The sequence below is a fragment of the Aegilops tauschii genome, chromosome 4, assembly GCF_002575655.3.
Source record: "Aegilops tauschii subsp. strangulata cultivar AL8/78 chromosome 4, Aet v6.0, whole genome shotgun sequence".
Lineage (NCBI taxonomy): Eukaryota > Viridiplantae > Streptophyta > Magnoliopsida > Poales > Poaceae > Aegilops > Aegilops tauschii.
The window spans coordinates 9,819,522-9,835,570 of NC_053038.3; the positions used below are offsets into that span (position 1 = coordinate 9,819,522).

General features: G+C 51.7%; 2 protein-coding genes across 2 annotated transcripts; both read right to left on the minus strand.

Annotated features, from left to right (window-relative positions):
- Nucleotides 1-2,740: 2,740 nt before the first annotated feature.
- Nucleotides 2,741-3,712, minus strand: LOC141021592 (uncharacterized). Its single transcript, XM_073497436.1, has one exon. It carries the CDS (start codon nucleotides 3,710-3,712, stop codon nucleotides 2,741-2,743), a length of 972 nt encoding a protein of 323 aa, XP_073353537.1.
- Nucleotides 3,713-4,829: 1,117 nt separating this feature from the next.
- LOC141021593 (uncharacterized) lies at nucleotides 4,830-6,221 on the minus strand. Its single transcript, XM_073497437.1, has one exon. It carries the CDS (start codon nucleotides 6,219-6,221, stop codon nucleotides 4,830-4,832), a length of 1,392 nt encoding a protein of 463 aa, XP_073353538.1.
- Between the last annotated feature and the right edge of the window lie 9,828 nt (nucleotides 6,222-16,049).

A 16,049-nucleotide genomic window follows, 5' to 3' on the forward strand; every position in this document is an offset into this window, starting at 1 on the left:
TCCGTAAGTTTCTATCCCGTTTGGACTCCATTTGGGCTTAAGGAACTCAGATAATGACACGAAAAAAATATTCACGAAAGCTTCTTTGAATATGTTTTTCCTGTCTTTATCTGAGTTCCTTCAGCCATTGTTTGTGATACAAGAGTCTCAGTGACACAGTATTGTTACCTCTTACAGTTTTATTATTGCTCATTTAATAACTAGTGTTTGACAGTCTTAAGAGATTGTAAATTGGGCAAGTTCATGTGGTATACTATCGATGTTGCTCATTTGGAGCTGTGATGAATTTTGCACCGACCTGAAGGCCTTACTTTTGTTCAAACCACACCATACTGTTGTAGGCTAATTTATTGTAAGATTTCTTTGTCTCAATTCCTTCTTTGCGTGCCCAACCTTTAATTTCATAGTAAAAGAACAAGACAGCCGAAATATTCTATCTTTACATGCAAAATTATGTGGTATGCTAGCTCCAGTCTTTTGCAGTATTGCTTTTACATATTCTAATCTTATAGCTTTTACATATGCTGTTGTAATGTGCTGAAACATCCATTTAGCTTATTTCGAAGAAACACACATTTATCTTTTTATAGGAAAACATCCATTTAGCTTAGCAACAAAAGAAGTTCCTCTTGTTGTAATTCTCTTCTCTATACTCTTAGAAAATAATCTCCAGTCAGTTGCAAGCCAGGCCCTGACTTTCAGTTTGTCATGAGTCCATTTGTTTATCTTGATGATATGTGAACATGAAAATCTTCTTCTTTTTCTTTTTTCTGATGTGTGTGTGCGTGCGGTTTGTGCAGGCTCCCATCTGATCTGATTTGGTTGTGTGAAGGAAGGAAGGGGGCCATGGAGAAGCTGCTGCGGGTTCAATTTGTTTGGATTTGGTTCCCCCTGTTTCCAAGGTGATCACTTCTCTAGTGTTAATTACTTAGTTCTAGTCATCACACTAATAGCTAATTAAGTGTACTGAGTTTCAGCACAAGCATCCTTCTATGTGTGCTGGGGACTTTTGGTGTATGTGTGTAACTGATGCGTGCGGTCTGATTCATGTATGCGGTTTGTGCAGGCGGTTTGCTCCCATCTGATCTGCTTGTGTGAAGGGGGCCTAGGAGAAGCTGGTGCAGGTTCATTTTGTTTCGATTTGGTTTCCCCTGTTGCCAAGGTGACGACTTCTCTCGCCTATCTCCCCCTCTGTTCAAGTGTTTGATTAGGGAATGTGGGAGGAGAATCATGCATTTCATTAGAGAAATACAATACTGCTTTTATTTTGCATGTTTGCAGGCATTAATTCTGAAGAGTTTCTGTCTTTCAGAGTTCAGTTTTACTCCTGTGCATGTGCTGAAACACCAAATTGGTGGCTAAGATAGGGCACAACTTAATCATGAGAATGTAGCCCAAATCAGAGTGATTATGATGAGTTGATATTTTTTCCAAATAATTTCCCAGTGCTTCATATTACCTAGATTAGGTAGGTAGTCAACATTCCTCCAAGTTGTCTGTAGCTAGCTATTTCTCTTGATTTTACTTCTTATAATTCTCGCTGTTCCCAATCATTGTCATTGTCTGTAGCTAGCTTCCAGCTGTCATGACCAATGCTTCTTGTCTGTTCATATGCAGATTTACTCAGCCACGGGGAGCGTAATGAGGAGCAGCTGCTGGCCGTGATGTTGATCGATCCTAGCCTGTCTTCCAGCTCTCAGTGATTTGCTCCTCGAGGTGTATGCCGTGCTGCACCTGAAGCCTGTTGACTACGAGCAGCAGAACGCCTTGTCTAATGTATTCAGCAACATGGCAACTACTCCCTCCGTTCCAAATTACTCGTCGTGGTTTTAGTTCAAATTTGAACTAAAACCACGACGACTAATTTGGAACGGAGGGAGTAAATCTTTGGTAAGAGATGATATAGTTTGCCTTTGTTACTAATAATGTGATCACTGAATAGCATGATGAACTTGTCGCAGAGTAGAGAAAGATAACATGGTCATGAATATTATCTCTCTTTCAGTTATACTCCCTCCGTAACTTAATATAAGATGCTTTTTGACACTATGCCACTATATCGTCTTGAATTTCTGTTTGTCTTGTCTAAATTATTGCTTGTCCTGCTTACTTTTAATGGGAATGCAAATTGCTAGTACATTGGTTTGTGATAATCTTTATATGACTGGAATTAAGTCTCTTGAACACACACGCATCTTTCTATGACTGCAACTAAGGTCGCTCTCTCTCTCTCTCTCATCCCAGGTATCTGTTTCTTATACATAGTATAGTAAACAGCACCCTACTCTGTTACCTACTACTCTAGTTACCTTTACGCCGTTCCCCACTACCGCGTATTTCTTTTGTCTCCCACAAACGCTGGTTAATCAACTTCGCTTTATAGTTAGCTCAAATACTAAGGGGCATCATACAGAAATCAATGCGCCAGCGCTCAATCATGCAGAAAGGTATTTGAATGCAAAAACCAAGACCCTCAAAGAAAACACAATAGGTCGACTAACTCGGAGTCAAACGAACACAATACTACGGCGTGGACTGGACGATACATACGCCTCCCCGACAACACAGAACAGGACAGCAGGACTCTGTAGGAACTTTTTTTTTTTGAGAATGACGGGGGGCCAGGGCCCCACCGGTTGTTGTATTACTCGAAAGACTTGGCAGTCATACAGAGTTTTTCATCCAAGAGATAAAAAACTACCAACTAAGCAGCAAAAACCGAAGAGGGGGAGAGGGAGAGTTACAGGGCCGAAAGAAAAAAAGCACGCGTCTCCAGGAACAGCGCGCGATCAGGAGCGTTGTAACGGTGGCTCCAGAGCATGATGTCGTCCGCAGTTCTGGAGAGGATGTCGCCAACGTCGCAGTCGACGCCGTTGAACGTGGCGTTGTTCCGGGCTTTCCAGATCTGCCAAAGCAGCACTAGGAGCCCGTCCTTCCAGAGCGGAGGCGAGGTCGGAGCACCCGGGGGCGAGGAGAGAATCCCGCCAACCGAGTCGAAGGGGCCCAGTCCAAGGCGGCGCCAGGTGGAGGCTGCGCGCGCGCACGAGGTGAAAATATGCACAGCAGTCTCCTCCGCGGAGCAGGAGGCACACATACTAGAGGGGGCGCAGTTCTTCGCGAACAGGTTCACACGCATGCTGAGGCGGTCACGAGCCAGCAAGCAAGCGAAGATCTTGATCTTCCTGGGAAGTTTGGAGCACCAAATGTCGATGGAGGTCTGACATAGCACTCCATTGGAGGAGAGAACCCGAAACGCAGCGCGTGAGCTGAACGCTAGGTCCTCGCCCCAAGCCATGAACCGGCGGTCCGGAGTGTCACCAAGCTGCAGGGCACGGATGAGAGCCCGGACCTCTCCCAGCTGAGAAGCAGCTACAGAGGAGAGGCGTCTCTGAAGATGAAGACCGTCGAGGGCGACCGCCGCCACGGAGGCGTTGGGGCGCGTGGAGTGGGAGAAGAGCGCCGCGTACTCAAAGCAGAGGGCACCACCGGGGCACCAGCGGTCATGCCAGAAGGAGGTAGTGCGCCCGTCCCCAAGCGCCACACGGGTGATGGCCCTGTACGTGGGGAGCCCCCGGCGGACGATGACCTCGACGAAGGAAGGAGCCGAAGAGCAGTCGCCAACGTCCCCCCTGATGCTGCGGAGGAACCAACTCTTCCAAGGGGGACAGTCCGGTTGGTGAAGCTTGTGGACGAAGTTGAGAAGCAGGCACATGTTCTGTCATCGTAGATCGCGGATCCCGAAGCCACCCTCTTGCACATCTGCACACACATTATCCCAAGCAACAAGACAGCGAGCGCCAGAGCACGTATCCTTGCCGGTCCAAAAAAGGCACGACGTCTACGGTCGATCATCTCAATCACACCAGAGGGAAGCGGATAGGAGCACATAAAATAAGTAGAGAGGTTATTAAGGACGGCATTACAAAGTACCATTCGGCCACCAGAGGAAAGGAGCAGGGCACGCCAGCCCGAAAGGTAACGGTCGAAAGAACGGATGAGGGGGTCATAGGCGGAGATGGGGAGCTTATGGGGAGACAGGGGGAGTCCTAAGTAGGGTTGAGGAAAAGAAGAGATAGGGCAGCCCAGGATCCCAGCCAAGGCCGCCGACAGTTCACCACTGCAGTGCATCGGGATGAACCCAGATTTGTGGAAGTTTATGGCGAGTCCGGTAGCGAGGGCAAAAGCGCCCAGCAAGGTTTTGAGGTGGGTAACCGAGGGAATGTCAGCGCGGCAGAGGATAAGGGTATCGTCGGCGTATTGCAGAACGGGGCACGGGAGGGAAGGGTCAATGGGGTGGGCGAGCCGCCCCTCGTCGGAAGCACGGCGAATGAGACGTTGAAGGACATCCGCAATGATAATAAAAAGGTAGGGGGAGAGCGCGTCTCCCTGACGCAGGCCGTTGCGACAAAGGATCCAGTCCCCAGGAACATTATTTAGGAGAACCGAGGTGTGACCGGTAGACAAAATAGCGTGAATCCAACCACACCACTTAGAGTCAAAACCCTGAGCCGAGAGGACGGCAAGGAGGCTGGCCCAGTTGACGGAGTCGAACGCCTTCCGGAAATTGATTTTAAACACCACAGTAGGAGCTCGCCGGGTGTGGCAAACGCGAAGAAGGTCAGCAGCGTAGACAATATTCTCAGAGATGCGGCGGCCAGGGAGGAACCCGGTCTGATCGGGGTCAACTAGAGAGTGAATGTAGCGCTGCAAACGGGAGCACAACGCTTTGGTGATGGCCTTCATGATGCAGTTTTGCAGGGAGATGGGGCGGAAATCAGACGGCGAGCGAGCTGCCTCAAACTTAGGGAGAAGGACGAGGAAGGCTCGGTTTATGCGGGTGAGATCGAGAGTACCGTCATAGAAGTCATGGAAGACCCCTTCGACATCCGCAACGACAGTATCCCAGAACGAGGCGTAGAAAGAGGGCCGAAACCATCCGGTCCGAGGCTGGAGAGACGGTTCATGTCGAGAAAGGCCCGACGGATCTCGTCCGGGGAGAAGGGGGCCGTGAGGTCACCGGGGAGCGGAGTCGAGTCGGGGTAGAGGTCCGAGAGGAAAAAACTCCAGCAGCAGGCTGGCGCCGTACCCAGGAGATCCTTGTAGAAGGTCCGGAGGGCAGCAACTTTGTCCTCATGAGAATGGAGGTCGACCCCGTTGACAGAAAGGACGGGGATACAGTTTCGCCGGAAACGTGAGGAGGCGGAGGCGTGAAAGAAGCCAGTATTCTCGTCCCCATCCACGGCAAAGCGAACTTTGGCACGGAGCTTCCAGTACAGGACCCGCTCTTTGATGGAGAGGTGCAGGGCGTCGATAGTGAGAGTTCGGAGGAGACGCTCGAGGGAAGAGAGGGGGCGCAGCTCTTCAACGCGATCAAGGAAGCCAACGAGCACGCGGCAGTCCTGCTCACGGCGGGAAGCAGGCGCCGCCCGTCTCGTCCAGCGTTTACAACAAAGCCTAACTTGACAAAGACGAGCAACGAGTCGAGCAGTAGGATCCGGCCGAAAAGCGGAGGCCCAAGCTGCAACGACCGCAGAGCGGAACAATGGGTGCAGCGCCCAAGCCTTCTCATAGCGAAAGATGCGGGTTTTGGGGGCGGCGGAAGAGATCGACGCAACCAGGGGGACGTGGTCGGACGTAGAGCGGGTGAAGGATGAGAGGGTGGAAGTGGGAAACCTAGCATCCCACGACACGTTGACAAGGACCCGGTCGAGCCGAGCAAGGATTGGGGAGGACTGGCGGTTGGACCACGTGTAAAGACGGTCGCGGAGGGGGAGGTCAATTAGAGAGAGCTCATTGATGAAGTCATTAAAGAGTGCGGCCTCGGTTCGGCAGAAATTAGCATTGTTGCGGTCTTCGGGAGAACGAGTAAGATTGAAGTCGCCCAAAACGGCCCATGGGATGGCGTCACCGGGGGCATGGCCGGAGAGCTCGGCAAGGAAGGCGGGCTTGGACGCGTGGTCGCAGGGAGCGTAAACATCCGTGATGCGGACAAGGGAATTGTCGTGACAGAGATTCAAGTCAACAGAGAGCACGCGACGGGAGCAAAGGTTACTAGCGATGGAGAAGACGCGGGAGTCCCAAGCAGTGCAAAGCCCACCTGACGAGCCAACTGCGTCAGCCAGGAGGAACGAGGGCAACGCATTTGGGAGGAAGGAGTCAGATTTGCACGAGTCCGGGGCTACAAGTTTAGTTTCCTGAAGAGCGAGGAAGGAGGGCTGCATGGCCTCGATATCCACGCGTACGTCGCGGCACTTGCATGCAGTGCCAAGGCCACGCACATTCCACGTACAGAGGGAAGATGGGAATCGCAAGTCTCCAGGCGCAAAGAGAAGAAAACACACATCACAAGCTTGATTGGAATAACAAGTGGGCCTAAGGCCATTACATACCCCACGGGGGAAAAGAAAAAAGAAGAGAGGATAACGCGCTCCGACAACCCCTTGTCGGGATCCACGGACGGGAGCACGACAAGCCTGTGGAACTAAAAGGGAGCAGGGGAGGAAAGACACATGCAGGCTGTAGGAACTTTAAACGCTGTATATAATACTCCCTCTGTAAACTAATATAAAAGTGTTTAGATCACTATTTTAGTATTCTAAATACTCTTATATTAGTTTACGGAGGGAGTACATGCCAAGTTTCGTATAGGAGAGATGCATGCATTGCGCCATCATGGCGCCGCAGTGGGAGTCGCCGGGGGGGCCTCCTTGTCGTCGGTCTTCATGTTCATCCAGCTCGATGGATGTGGCTGACGACGACGCGCGGGAAGTGTCTTCGGGAGCGGGATGGCTTGGCCGCCTTCGTCGATGCTCGGGAGGCCGTGGGGAGCCTCCATCCGGTGCGCGATCGCTTGCATCAAGGAGAGCAAGCTCTCCTTCAGGGCAGCGTCCGCCCCAATTGGCCTCCGCTGAGGTGGCAGACCAAGCGACAGAGCAATCTGCATGGCTTGGTCCAACTCGGCAAACGTCTGCTTGTGGACGTCCAAGGTGATCTGTAGGTGGGACTGGGACGACTCGGATGAGTGGGAGAGGAGGGAGGAGACTAAGAGAAGCATGATCATGGTCATCGTCTTGGCCATGCCTGTTGTTTTGTGCTTTGTGGTGAAACGTTGCTTGATTCTACCTGTGACCTTGGAGATGGATTATATATATGCTCTGCTAGTGCCTAGTTAGTACTCAGGCTCAGGCTCAGGCTCAGGTAGGTTGATTGTAGGTAGCGTACTCATTAGGTGTGACTGAGCAGCCCAAGGAGAGCTAGTGCTAAGCAGGTTGGTTCTAGGTAGCGTAGCGAGACACGACGCACAGACTAGTGCTTCTCATCCTCCCCGCTCGCTAGTACTCCCTCCATAAATAAATAAATAAATATAAGAGTGCGGTGATCTAAATGCTTTTATATCTCTTTACAGAGGAAGTATTTTTCTTGCAACCTCGTGTGAGAAAAAAGGCTATAGTTTTCTAGTTGTTTTTCTTTTTTGCGAATTAAACATAATATTTGTGGGTTTTAAAAACATGAATTTCTCGTTACTTTTTTTGACACAGGCCTATGAAAAACGAGAACCGCGATGTAGTGGACGAGCTCGCTTGCTTCCGCTTCGTATACGAATAGAACAAGGGCGCGTCGCAGCGTGTATTCAATGCGATTGTGTGGGCCAGTAAGAAGGGATGCAGCGCTGAACAGTGGGATACGGTGAGTCTGCCGTTCGATTTGATGACGTCGTGACGGCAAGACGTATGTTCCAATGGTACACGATGCACCTACCGGCGGCCCGACCGCTTCCTCTCCACCCCAGTGACTCCGCTGCTGCTCGGGGACCGGCAGCTCCCGTTGCTGCTCGACGGCCCGGCGCCTCCCTCTGCACCCCGATGGCTCCTGCTGTTGCTCGGTGGCCGGCGGCTCTCTCTACTGCTCGTCGGTGCTGCGGCCACCCAGCGACCAAGGAACCGGCTCCTCTACCGTGCAGCGGCACGACAGGAATGCTAGAGTACCCCGGGACAGCGTAAATACAGAAGGCACGGTAGGGTGAACTGTAGCCGAAATTACTGTTTTGCACACTGTAGCAGAATGTACTGTTTCGGTTCTGTAGCATTCGCACTGTTTGCGCACTGTAGCAAATAGATCTGAGCCATTTATACTGCATCTAACAGCTGATAGATGCCCAAAGGCAGGGTACTGTAGCGTCCCTGCCGTGCTCACTGCACGGTAGAGGAGCCGGTTCCAGCGACCGGAACCGGCTCCTCTACATTGCAGCGGGCACGGCGGGAATGCTAGAGTACCCCGGGACAGCGTAAATACAGAAGGCACGGTAGGGTGAACTGTAGCCGAAATTACTGTTTTGCACACTGTAGCAGAATGTACTGTTTCGGTTCTGTAGCATTCGCACTGTTTGCGCACTGTAGCAAATAGATCTGAGCCATTTATACTGCATCTAACAGCTGATAGATGCTCAAAGGCAGGGTACTGTAGCGTCCCTGCCGTGCTCACTGCACGGTAGAGGAGCCGGTTCCAGCGACCAGGTGCCCCGTATTTCCTTTCGCTGCTCGACCCCCTTGCTCCTCTCGATTCCTCCGCACCGCAGTATTTTGAGCATTTCCCTCTGATCCCTTACTCTGAACTTGCGAATAGATTTTTGAGAGATCCCATTAGCCACTGTCATGTAAGCATAGATTCTGCATCAGTTCCTGCTACTTCTATCTTTTTTTTGGCGGGTAAACTAACCAGGAATACATGGACAACTGGAGTATAATGAAAATATATCCGCAAACAGAAGAAAGGTTGAAGGTAATGATACACAACTAAACTATATACACATAGTTAAATGACTTGTTGCCTGTTAGATCTGAGCATGTGCGCACTTCCTACAATCAAAATAGGAGTCATATCTCATACAATAGATGACTCTGTTCACGTCTTAGATTAATGCAAACCGTCACACAAAATAAATGATTCAAGAGTTCACATCTCACAATTTATCACAAATTGCCACACAAACATAATGATGATGCATTCACATCTCCGAATTTAAAACAAGTCATTACATCATTGAAATCAACATAGCATCTTATAATGCAATAAAATCTCAGAGTTTTTTCTTCTTTGGGCTCAATTTCTTCCTGGATGCTACAGAGCTTGAAGGCATGTCAAAAAGAGGAGTTGCTGGAGAAGCACTAGTTATCCAAGATGGATGAGATGCATCTTCTTGTTCTATGGCCATGGCAAGTCTCCTGCATGTTTACACATGAAGATTAAGAACCTACCCCAATTTTGCATTTAATGAACGTGCATATGAGTAGTATAAATTCTACCTCCTTGTGATTGGCCCGGGGCTGTTATGAAGGCTTGCTCACAGTGTGATTTCTGTTGTTCTTTGTTGAGAGATATATAGCAGGCCTTCGTCCTGAAATTCGTACTCCTGTTATATTGCATCAACCAGAGGATGTCGATACTGCTAGTTGTTTGGCCTTGTTGCAAGAAGTGGAGCTCGACAACGACAAGGCAGGCAGCAGCTCTAAGTTTAGCCAGCGATCGTTTGTCAAGCAATCAAAAAATGGGGACAGAAACAAGCACCAATCGACACCAGAGGAACCGCGGAAGGTGGCCGAAAAGTTGGAGCTACTACGGGCTTAACGCAAGGCCAAGAACTTGTGTTTCAAGTGTGGTGAACCATGGGCAAGAGGTCATAAATGCCCCGACAAGGTGCCTCTTCACATTATGAAGGAATTACTGGAAATCTTGCAGCTGGATGATCTTCCTGATCCGCAACACATGTCGGATTCTAGTTCAGAGGAAGACGTGATGTTGCTTGCCAATTCAAGATCCACTACATCACCGGTTAAAAGAAGAACCATGCGCCTGCATGGCATGATTGGCAAGCGCAGGCGTCCTCATTCTGATTGATTCTGGAGCCAACTATTCTTTTGTGGATGCTAAACTGACAAAGGAGCTTCAGCTTCCCACTTAGCCCATGCCAGCGGCCTCCTACGTCGTCGCGGGTGGGGAAACCTTGGCGAGCTCCACTATTGTGCCCCAGCTGTCGTGGTGGACTCAAGGGCACACCTTCTGCCAGGATATGAAAGTTCTTTCTCTCAGCTGTTATGATCTCATTGTGGGCGCTGATTGGCTCGAGAATCACAGTCCTATGTGGGTACATTGGCACAAGAAGTGGATGAGGTTCACACATGAAGGCTGGCGGATTACGCTAAAAGGGATTCGGTCAACACCAACCAAGTGCAGGCCAGTCTCCGTGGGAAAATTGAAAGGGTTGTTACGTCGTGGGGCAGTCCAGCAGCAGTGCAGGTCAGGCAAGTTCACCAGGAACAAGAGTTGTTGGCTATGCACATACATGAGAAGGAGGAAAACATTCCCGCAGAGGTGCAGTCCCTGTTGCAGGAGTTCGATGACCATTTCAGCGTACCTTCCAAGCTACCCCCTCATCGTATGGATGACCATACCATACCTCTGATTCCAGGAGCACAACCAGTCAGTGCTAGACCGTATCGGTACACACCCTAGCAGAAAGACGAGATTGAGCGAGAAATTAAAGAGATGCTCCGCGCGGGTATAATTCGCCCGAGTTCTAGCCCATTTGCTGCTCCAGTTTTACTTGTTCGCAAGAAAGATGGAACATGGCGTTTCTGTGTTGACTATCGATAGCTAAATGCTATCACGATCAAGAACAAGCTACCCATGCCAATGGTAGACGAGCTGCTCGACGAGATTGCAGGAGCGAAGTGGTTCACCAAGTTGGATCTGCTCTCCGGGTACCACCAGATCAGAGTTGCGGATGAAGATGTGTTTAAAACAACCTTTCAGAGTTGCGGATGAAGATGTGTTTAAAACAGCCTTTCGCACGCATCAAGTACTATACGAGTTCCTAGTTATGCCCTTCGGCCTGTCTCGCGCACCAGGCACCTTCCAGGGAGTGATACACAAGGTTCTGGGCCCTCTGCTCCGACATGGGGTGTTGGCGTTCATGGATGACATCTTGGTGCATACTGCCACCTTGGATGAACACATTCGTCGGCTACGTGAAGTGTTGCAGCTCCTCCCTGGCAACGAACTGGTCATCAAACAATCCAAATGTGCACTCGCTCAACCCAAAATAGAGTACCTGGGACACGTCATCAGCGCTGATGGAGTGGCCACCAATCCAGCAAAGATTGAAGCGGTGCAAACCTGGCCTACACCCACATCGGTCCGTGCTGTTCGTGGATTTCTGGGGCTTACATGGTACTACCGGAAGTTCATTCAGCACTACGGGGTGATTAGCCGACCCCTGACAGACTTGTTGAAGAAAGGCACGGTTTTCCAATGGACACCTCATGCAGAAACAGCCTTCCAGCTGCTCAAGAAGGCGATGATGGCAGCACCAGTGTTGGTTGTGCCCGATTTCCAACAGCCCTTCGTCTTGGAGACAGATGCGTGCAAGGACGGCATCGGCGCAGTACTCATGCAACATGGACGAATGGCGTGCCACAATCGAGAGTCTGCTCGGTTTCGCCGAAGCTGGGGGCTCGCGGCGAGCTGGCCTGCCGCAGCCTCCCCAAGCGACAGCAACAACTCGTGCTGCCGATCGTACGAAAGGGGGCATCCCCACGGTGCAGTCCCTGCCACGACAGCCAGCGCGAGCACCACCGAATCAAGACCCTGACGACGTCTTGATGGCTTCTTCTGACCCTCGAGCACGTCCAAGCCAACGTGGAGCCCCGGATGATAGGGGGAGAGGAGACGCGCGCGCCGTCGAGCAACGCCGCGACGACCTTCGCCAGACCGACGGGTACGACGGCCTCAACGTCGACGAGCCTGCGCTCGGTGTTGGCGGGTGCCTACCTTTCGAGGTTGGCTGCCCTGCCTTTACACGAGAGCTGCGGCAAGTTCGCTGGCCGTCCGTTCACACGTTCAAGCCAGAGATACCTGAGAAGTACGACAGGAGGCTGAACCCGGCTGAGTTCCTGAGCATCTACACCATCGCTGTTCAGGCTGCCGGGAGAAGAGATGAGAAGGTGTTTGCCAACTACTTCCCTTTGGCTATCAAGTCCAATGTGAGGTCTTGGCTAATGCACCTACCGGAGAACTCCATCTCGTCATGGGCCAACCTCTGCCACGAGTTCATTGGCGCCTTCACTGGCGGCCATCAGGAACCCGGCAGGCCCAGCGATTTGCAGCTTCTCCAGCAGAAGGAAGGAGAAACTCTCCGTAAGTATTTACAGAGATTCAGCAGAGTTCATAGAAATATCCCAAATATCCATCCGGCAGCCGTAATAGCTGCCTTCCAGTCCAATGTGCGCAACCGCCGCATCCGTTCCAAGATGAACGTGCGGTTGCCGAAGACTGTGAATGAGCTTTACACATTAGTGGATAAGTGTGCTCGGATGGAGGAGGGAAGGATATTGCCCGGAGAGGAAGATTGCATCAATGTTGATTCAGAGGATGAGGATGAATCAACTAGTCAGAAGAAGAGCAAGAAGCGCAGTAAGAAGTGGAGAGATAAGGCAGTGATGACTGTTGAAGGATGTGGTACGTCTAGTACCGGCAAGAAGGTCAAAACTGAGGTCCCCGGCAAGGAAGTTGCCGTGTGCACTGACTGCAGGGAAGCCGCTGCTGCCGAGAAAGCCGGGAAAGGTGATGGGCCATATTGCAAGATTCATCGGACCAAGGGCCACGACCTTCAAGAGCGTTATCAGGTTGAGCAGCTTGTCAAGTAGCAGAAAGCAGAGCATGAGAAGCATGACAAGGAAAAAGGTCAGAATGTTGCTGGCGGTAAGGGCCGAGGTGGTGAAGCAAACCGCCCCGGCAAGCCCTTTCGGAACCATGGAAAGCCCGCCAGAGGTCGAGAGAAGGAAGCCTGTAATGATGAGAGTGATGGAGGGGATGAAGAGGAAACCAGTGAGCAAGAGTTTCAGAAGGCCACTGTAATGCCCGGATAATCATGCTACAGTAATCCCACGCTAATGGTGCCACGTCACCACGGTTACTTTGCTAATCTACCGTTAGGTCAAACCGTTTAAAAATTCAAATTCAAATTAATGTCAACGATAAAAGTTTTTCAAAATTTAAAACAAAAATGTTCGAGAGGTGCCATATTTTGCATAAGTAAATATGGTGTAATAAACACATTTTTATAAAATGCCTAGATAAATTAAAATGATTTAAAACAGAAAAGAAAACCAATAAAAAGAAAAGAAAAAAAAAAGGAACCCCCTTTCACTGGACCAGGCAGCCCAGCTCACAGGCCCACCTGGCCCAGCCGGCCAACCGTCGGCCCAGCCCCTCCCCGGGTCGCCTTCCCCCCCTGTTCCCCCGACCGGGGTCGCAACAGGGGCACGTCCCCGCCCGACCACCTCGCCGGCGCCGACGCCGGGAGGGGATAAGGCCACCCCGACGCCTCGGCCTCCACCCATCTCTCCCACTTGCCCCCTCTCGCTCGCCTCTGCACCTCCCCTCCCCCAGATCCACCTCTCCCCTCTCCCTTTCCTTCGTTCTGGAGAGGAGACCGACGCGGTCGCCGCCGTTCTCCGTCGTTCACGCGACCACCGTGCTTTCCTCGCGACCTCATCGTGTCCAGCCGCTCCGCCTCCCTCGACTACGCCTCCCCGTTGAGCCGCAGGACGCCGGGCGACCCCGAACGCTGCCCCGGCCTCGTCTTCCACTTCGGATCACAGGAGCTCGCCGGCGTCGATCCACTGCACAACAGCTCCTAAACCTCCCACGGGCCTTTCTTGCGCCGCGCGGTGAGCCCCTCATCCTCTCCCCTCACTCTCCTGGCCTCTTGAGCTCTCGTAGCCGCCGCTCTGCTTGCGCCTGAACACGTCGCCGCCGACGAGGTAGTTGCCGTCGTTGTGGACATTGACACGCTCGCCCAAGCTCACCGTTGTGCTCCTGGGGTTCCTAGGAGCCGAACACGCACGCGCACACTCCCTCCCGTGCCTCCTAGCGCCGTCCCCGATGAGCGTCCGAACGCATCGCCGCGGAGCTCGCCGCCGGCAAGGCTCCGGTGACCTTTTGGTCACGGGCTCAAGCCCGTTGCACTCCCCACAACGCGTAGATACTCCCCAGCCTCTCCGTTTGCTCGATAGCACGCCGTAGCTCCGTTTTCGTCGAGCACCCGTGCACGCCGCCACCTCCGCCGCTCACCGGCGCCAATTCCGGCCAAGTCCGGCGATGCTACGGCCACCACTGGATGCGGCGCTAAGAGCTCGTTCGAATGAGACTAGCGTCGCTCCTCCCCGAGCCCTGTACGCGTTTTCCGGCAAGATCCGAGCCGCGTCGCCGCGTTTGGCGTCGCCGGCGTTGAGCCGTCGGCCGCGGTGAGCTGGCACACCTGGGGCCACCCCCTGGGTCACTGCCGTGGGGCCCCTGGCCCCCTGTTGACCAGTTGACCTGGTCAACTGGGCTGACTGGGCAGGCCCCAGCCACTGACATGCGGGCCCAACCGCTTAATCCTATAATTAAAACATTTTAATAATTAAAACTAATTAGTTTAGTTGATTAGACACTGACAGGTGGGGTCCAGTAGTTAACTAATCTAGATTTAGTTAGTTTAAACTTCTGTTAGTCCACTGTCTATGACAGGTAGGACCCACTGGTCAGTTTGACCTGGTCAGCCGCTCTGTTGACTGCTGAGGTCATCATCACGTCATGCTGACGTCATATTCCTTTTCTGTTAAATTAAATAATTTCAGAAAATGATTAAATCTTTAGAAAATCATATAAAATAATCCGTAACTCGGATGAAAATACTTTCTACATGAAAGTTTCTCAGAACGACGAGACGAATCCGAATACGCAGCCCGTTCGTTCACCACATGTCCCTAGCATAGTGAACCTGCAACATTTCACCGTCGGTCCATCTGTCCGAAAACGCGAAACATCGGGAATACTTTCCCGGATGTTCCCCCCCTTCGCCGGTATCACCTACTACCGCGTTAGGGCACACCTAGCACCGCTCATTGTCATGTCACGCATCGTCATGCTTATGTTTGCATTGTATTTACTGTTTCTTCCCCCTCTTCTCTCCTGTTGACTACGAGACCGACGCTGCTGCTGCCCAGTTCGATTACGGAGTTGACAACCCCTCCTACTTGCCAGAGCAACCAGGCAAGCCCCCCCTTGATCACCAGATATCGCCTATTCTTCTCTATACTGCTTGCATTAGAGTAGTGTAGCATGTTACTGCTTTCCGTTAATCCTATCCTGATGCATAGCCTGTCCATGCTACTACTGTTGTTACCTTTACCTGCAATCCTACATGCTTAGTATAGGATGCTAGTTTTCCATCAGTGGCCCTACATTCTTGTCCGCCTGCTGTGCTATACTATCGGGCCGTGATCACTTGGGCGGTGATCACGGGTATATACTTATATACTTTATACATGACACCTGTGGTGACTAAAGTCGGGTCGGCTCGTAGGAGTACCCGCGAGTGGATCTTTGTGGCGGAGCGACAGGGCAGTTTGAGACCGCCTAGGTGAGAGGTGGGCCTGGCCCTGGACGGCGTCCGCGGTTACTTCAAAATAACACGCTTAACGAGTTCTTGGTATTTGATCTGAGTCTGGCCATTTGGTCTATACGCACTAACCAGCTACGCGGGAACAGTTATGGGCACTCGACATCGTGGTATCAGCCGAAGCTCTTTTTGACGTCAGCGACTGAGTGGTGCGCGCCGCATTGGACCATAAGCTCGCGCTTGTATTAAGGGGGCTAGGTCTGCTTCCGGCCGCGTACGCAACGTGCAAGTGTGCAATGGGCGATGGGCCCAGACCCCTGCGCGCATAGGGTTTAGACCGGCGTGCTGACCTCTCTGTTGAGCCTAGCTGAGGCTGCGACGTGTTGATCTTACGAGGCCGGGCATGACCCAGAAAAGTGTGTCCGTCCAAATGGGATCGAGCGTGTTGGGTTATGTGGTGCACCCCTGCAGGGAAGTTTATCTATTCGAATAGCCATGTCCCTCGGTAAAAGGACGACCCGGAGTTGTACCTTGACCTTATGACAACTAGAACCGGATACTTAATAAAATACACCCTTCCAAGTGCCAGATACAACCCGGTGATCGC

Excerpts from the sequence above, each read along its gene's own strand:
- LOC141021592 (XM_073497436.1), bottom strand. The coding sequence starts at position 3,712 with ATGTGCCTGCTTCTCAACTTCGTCCACAAGCTTCACCAACCGGACTGT.
- LOC141021593 (XM_073497437.1), bottom strand. The coding sequence starts at position 6,221 with ATGCAGCCCTCCTTCCTCGCTCTTCAGGAAACTAAACTTGTAGCCCCG.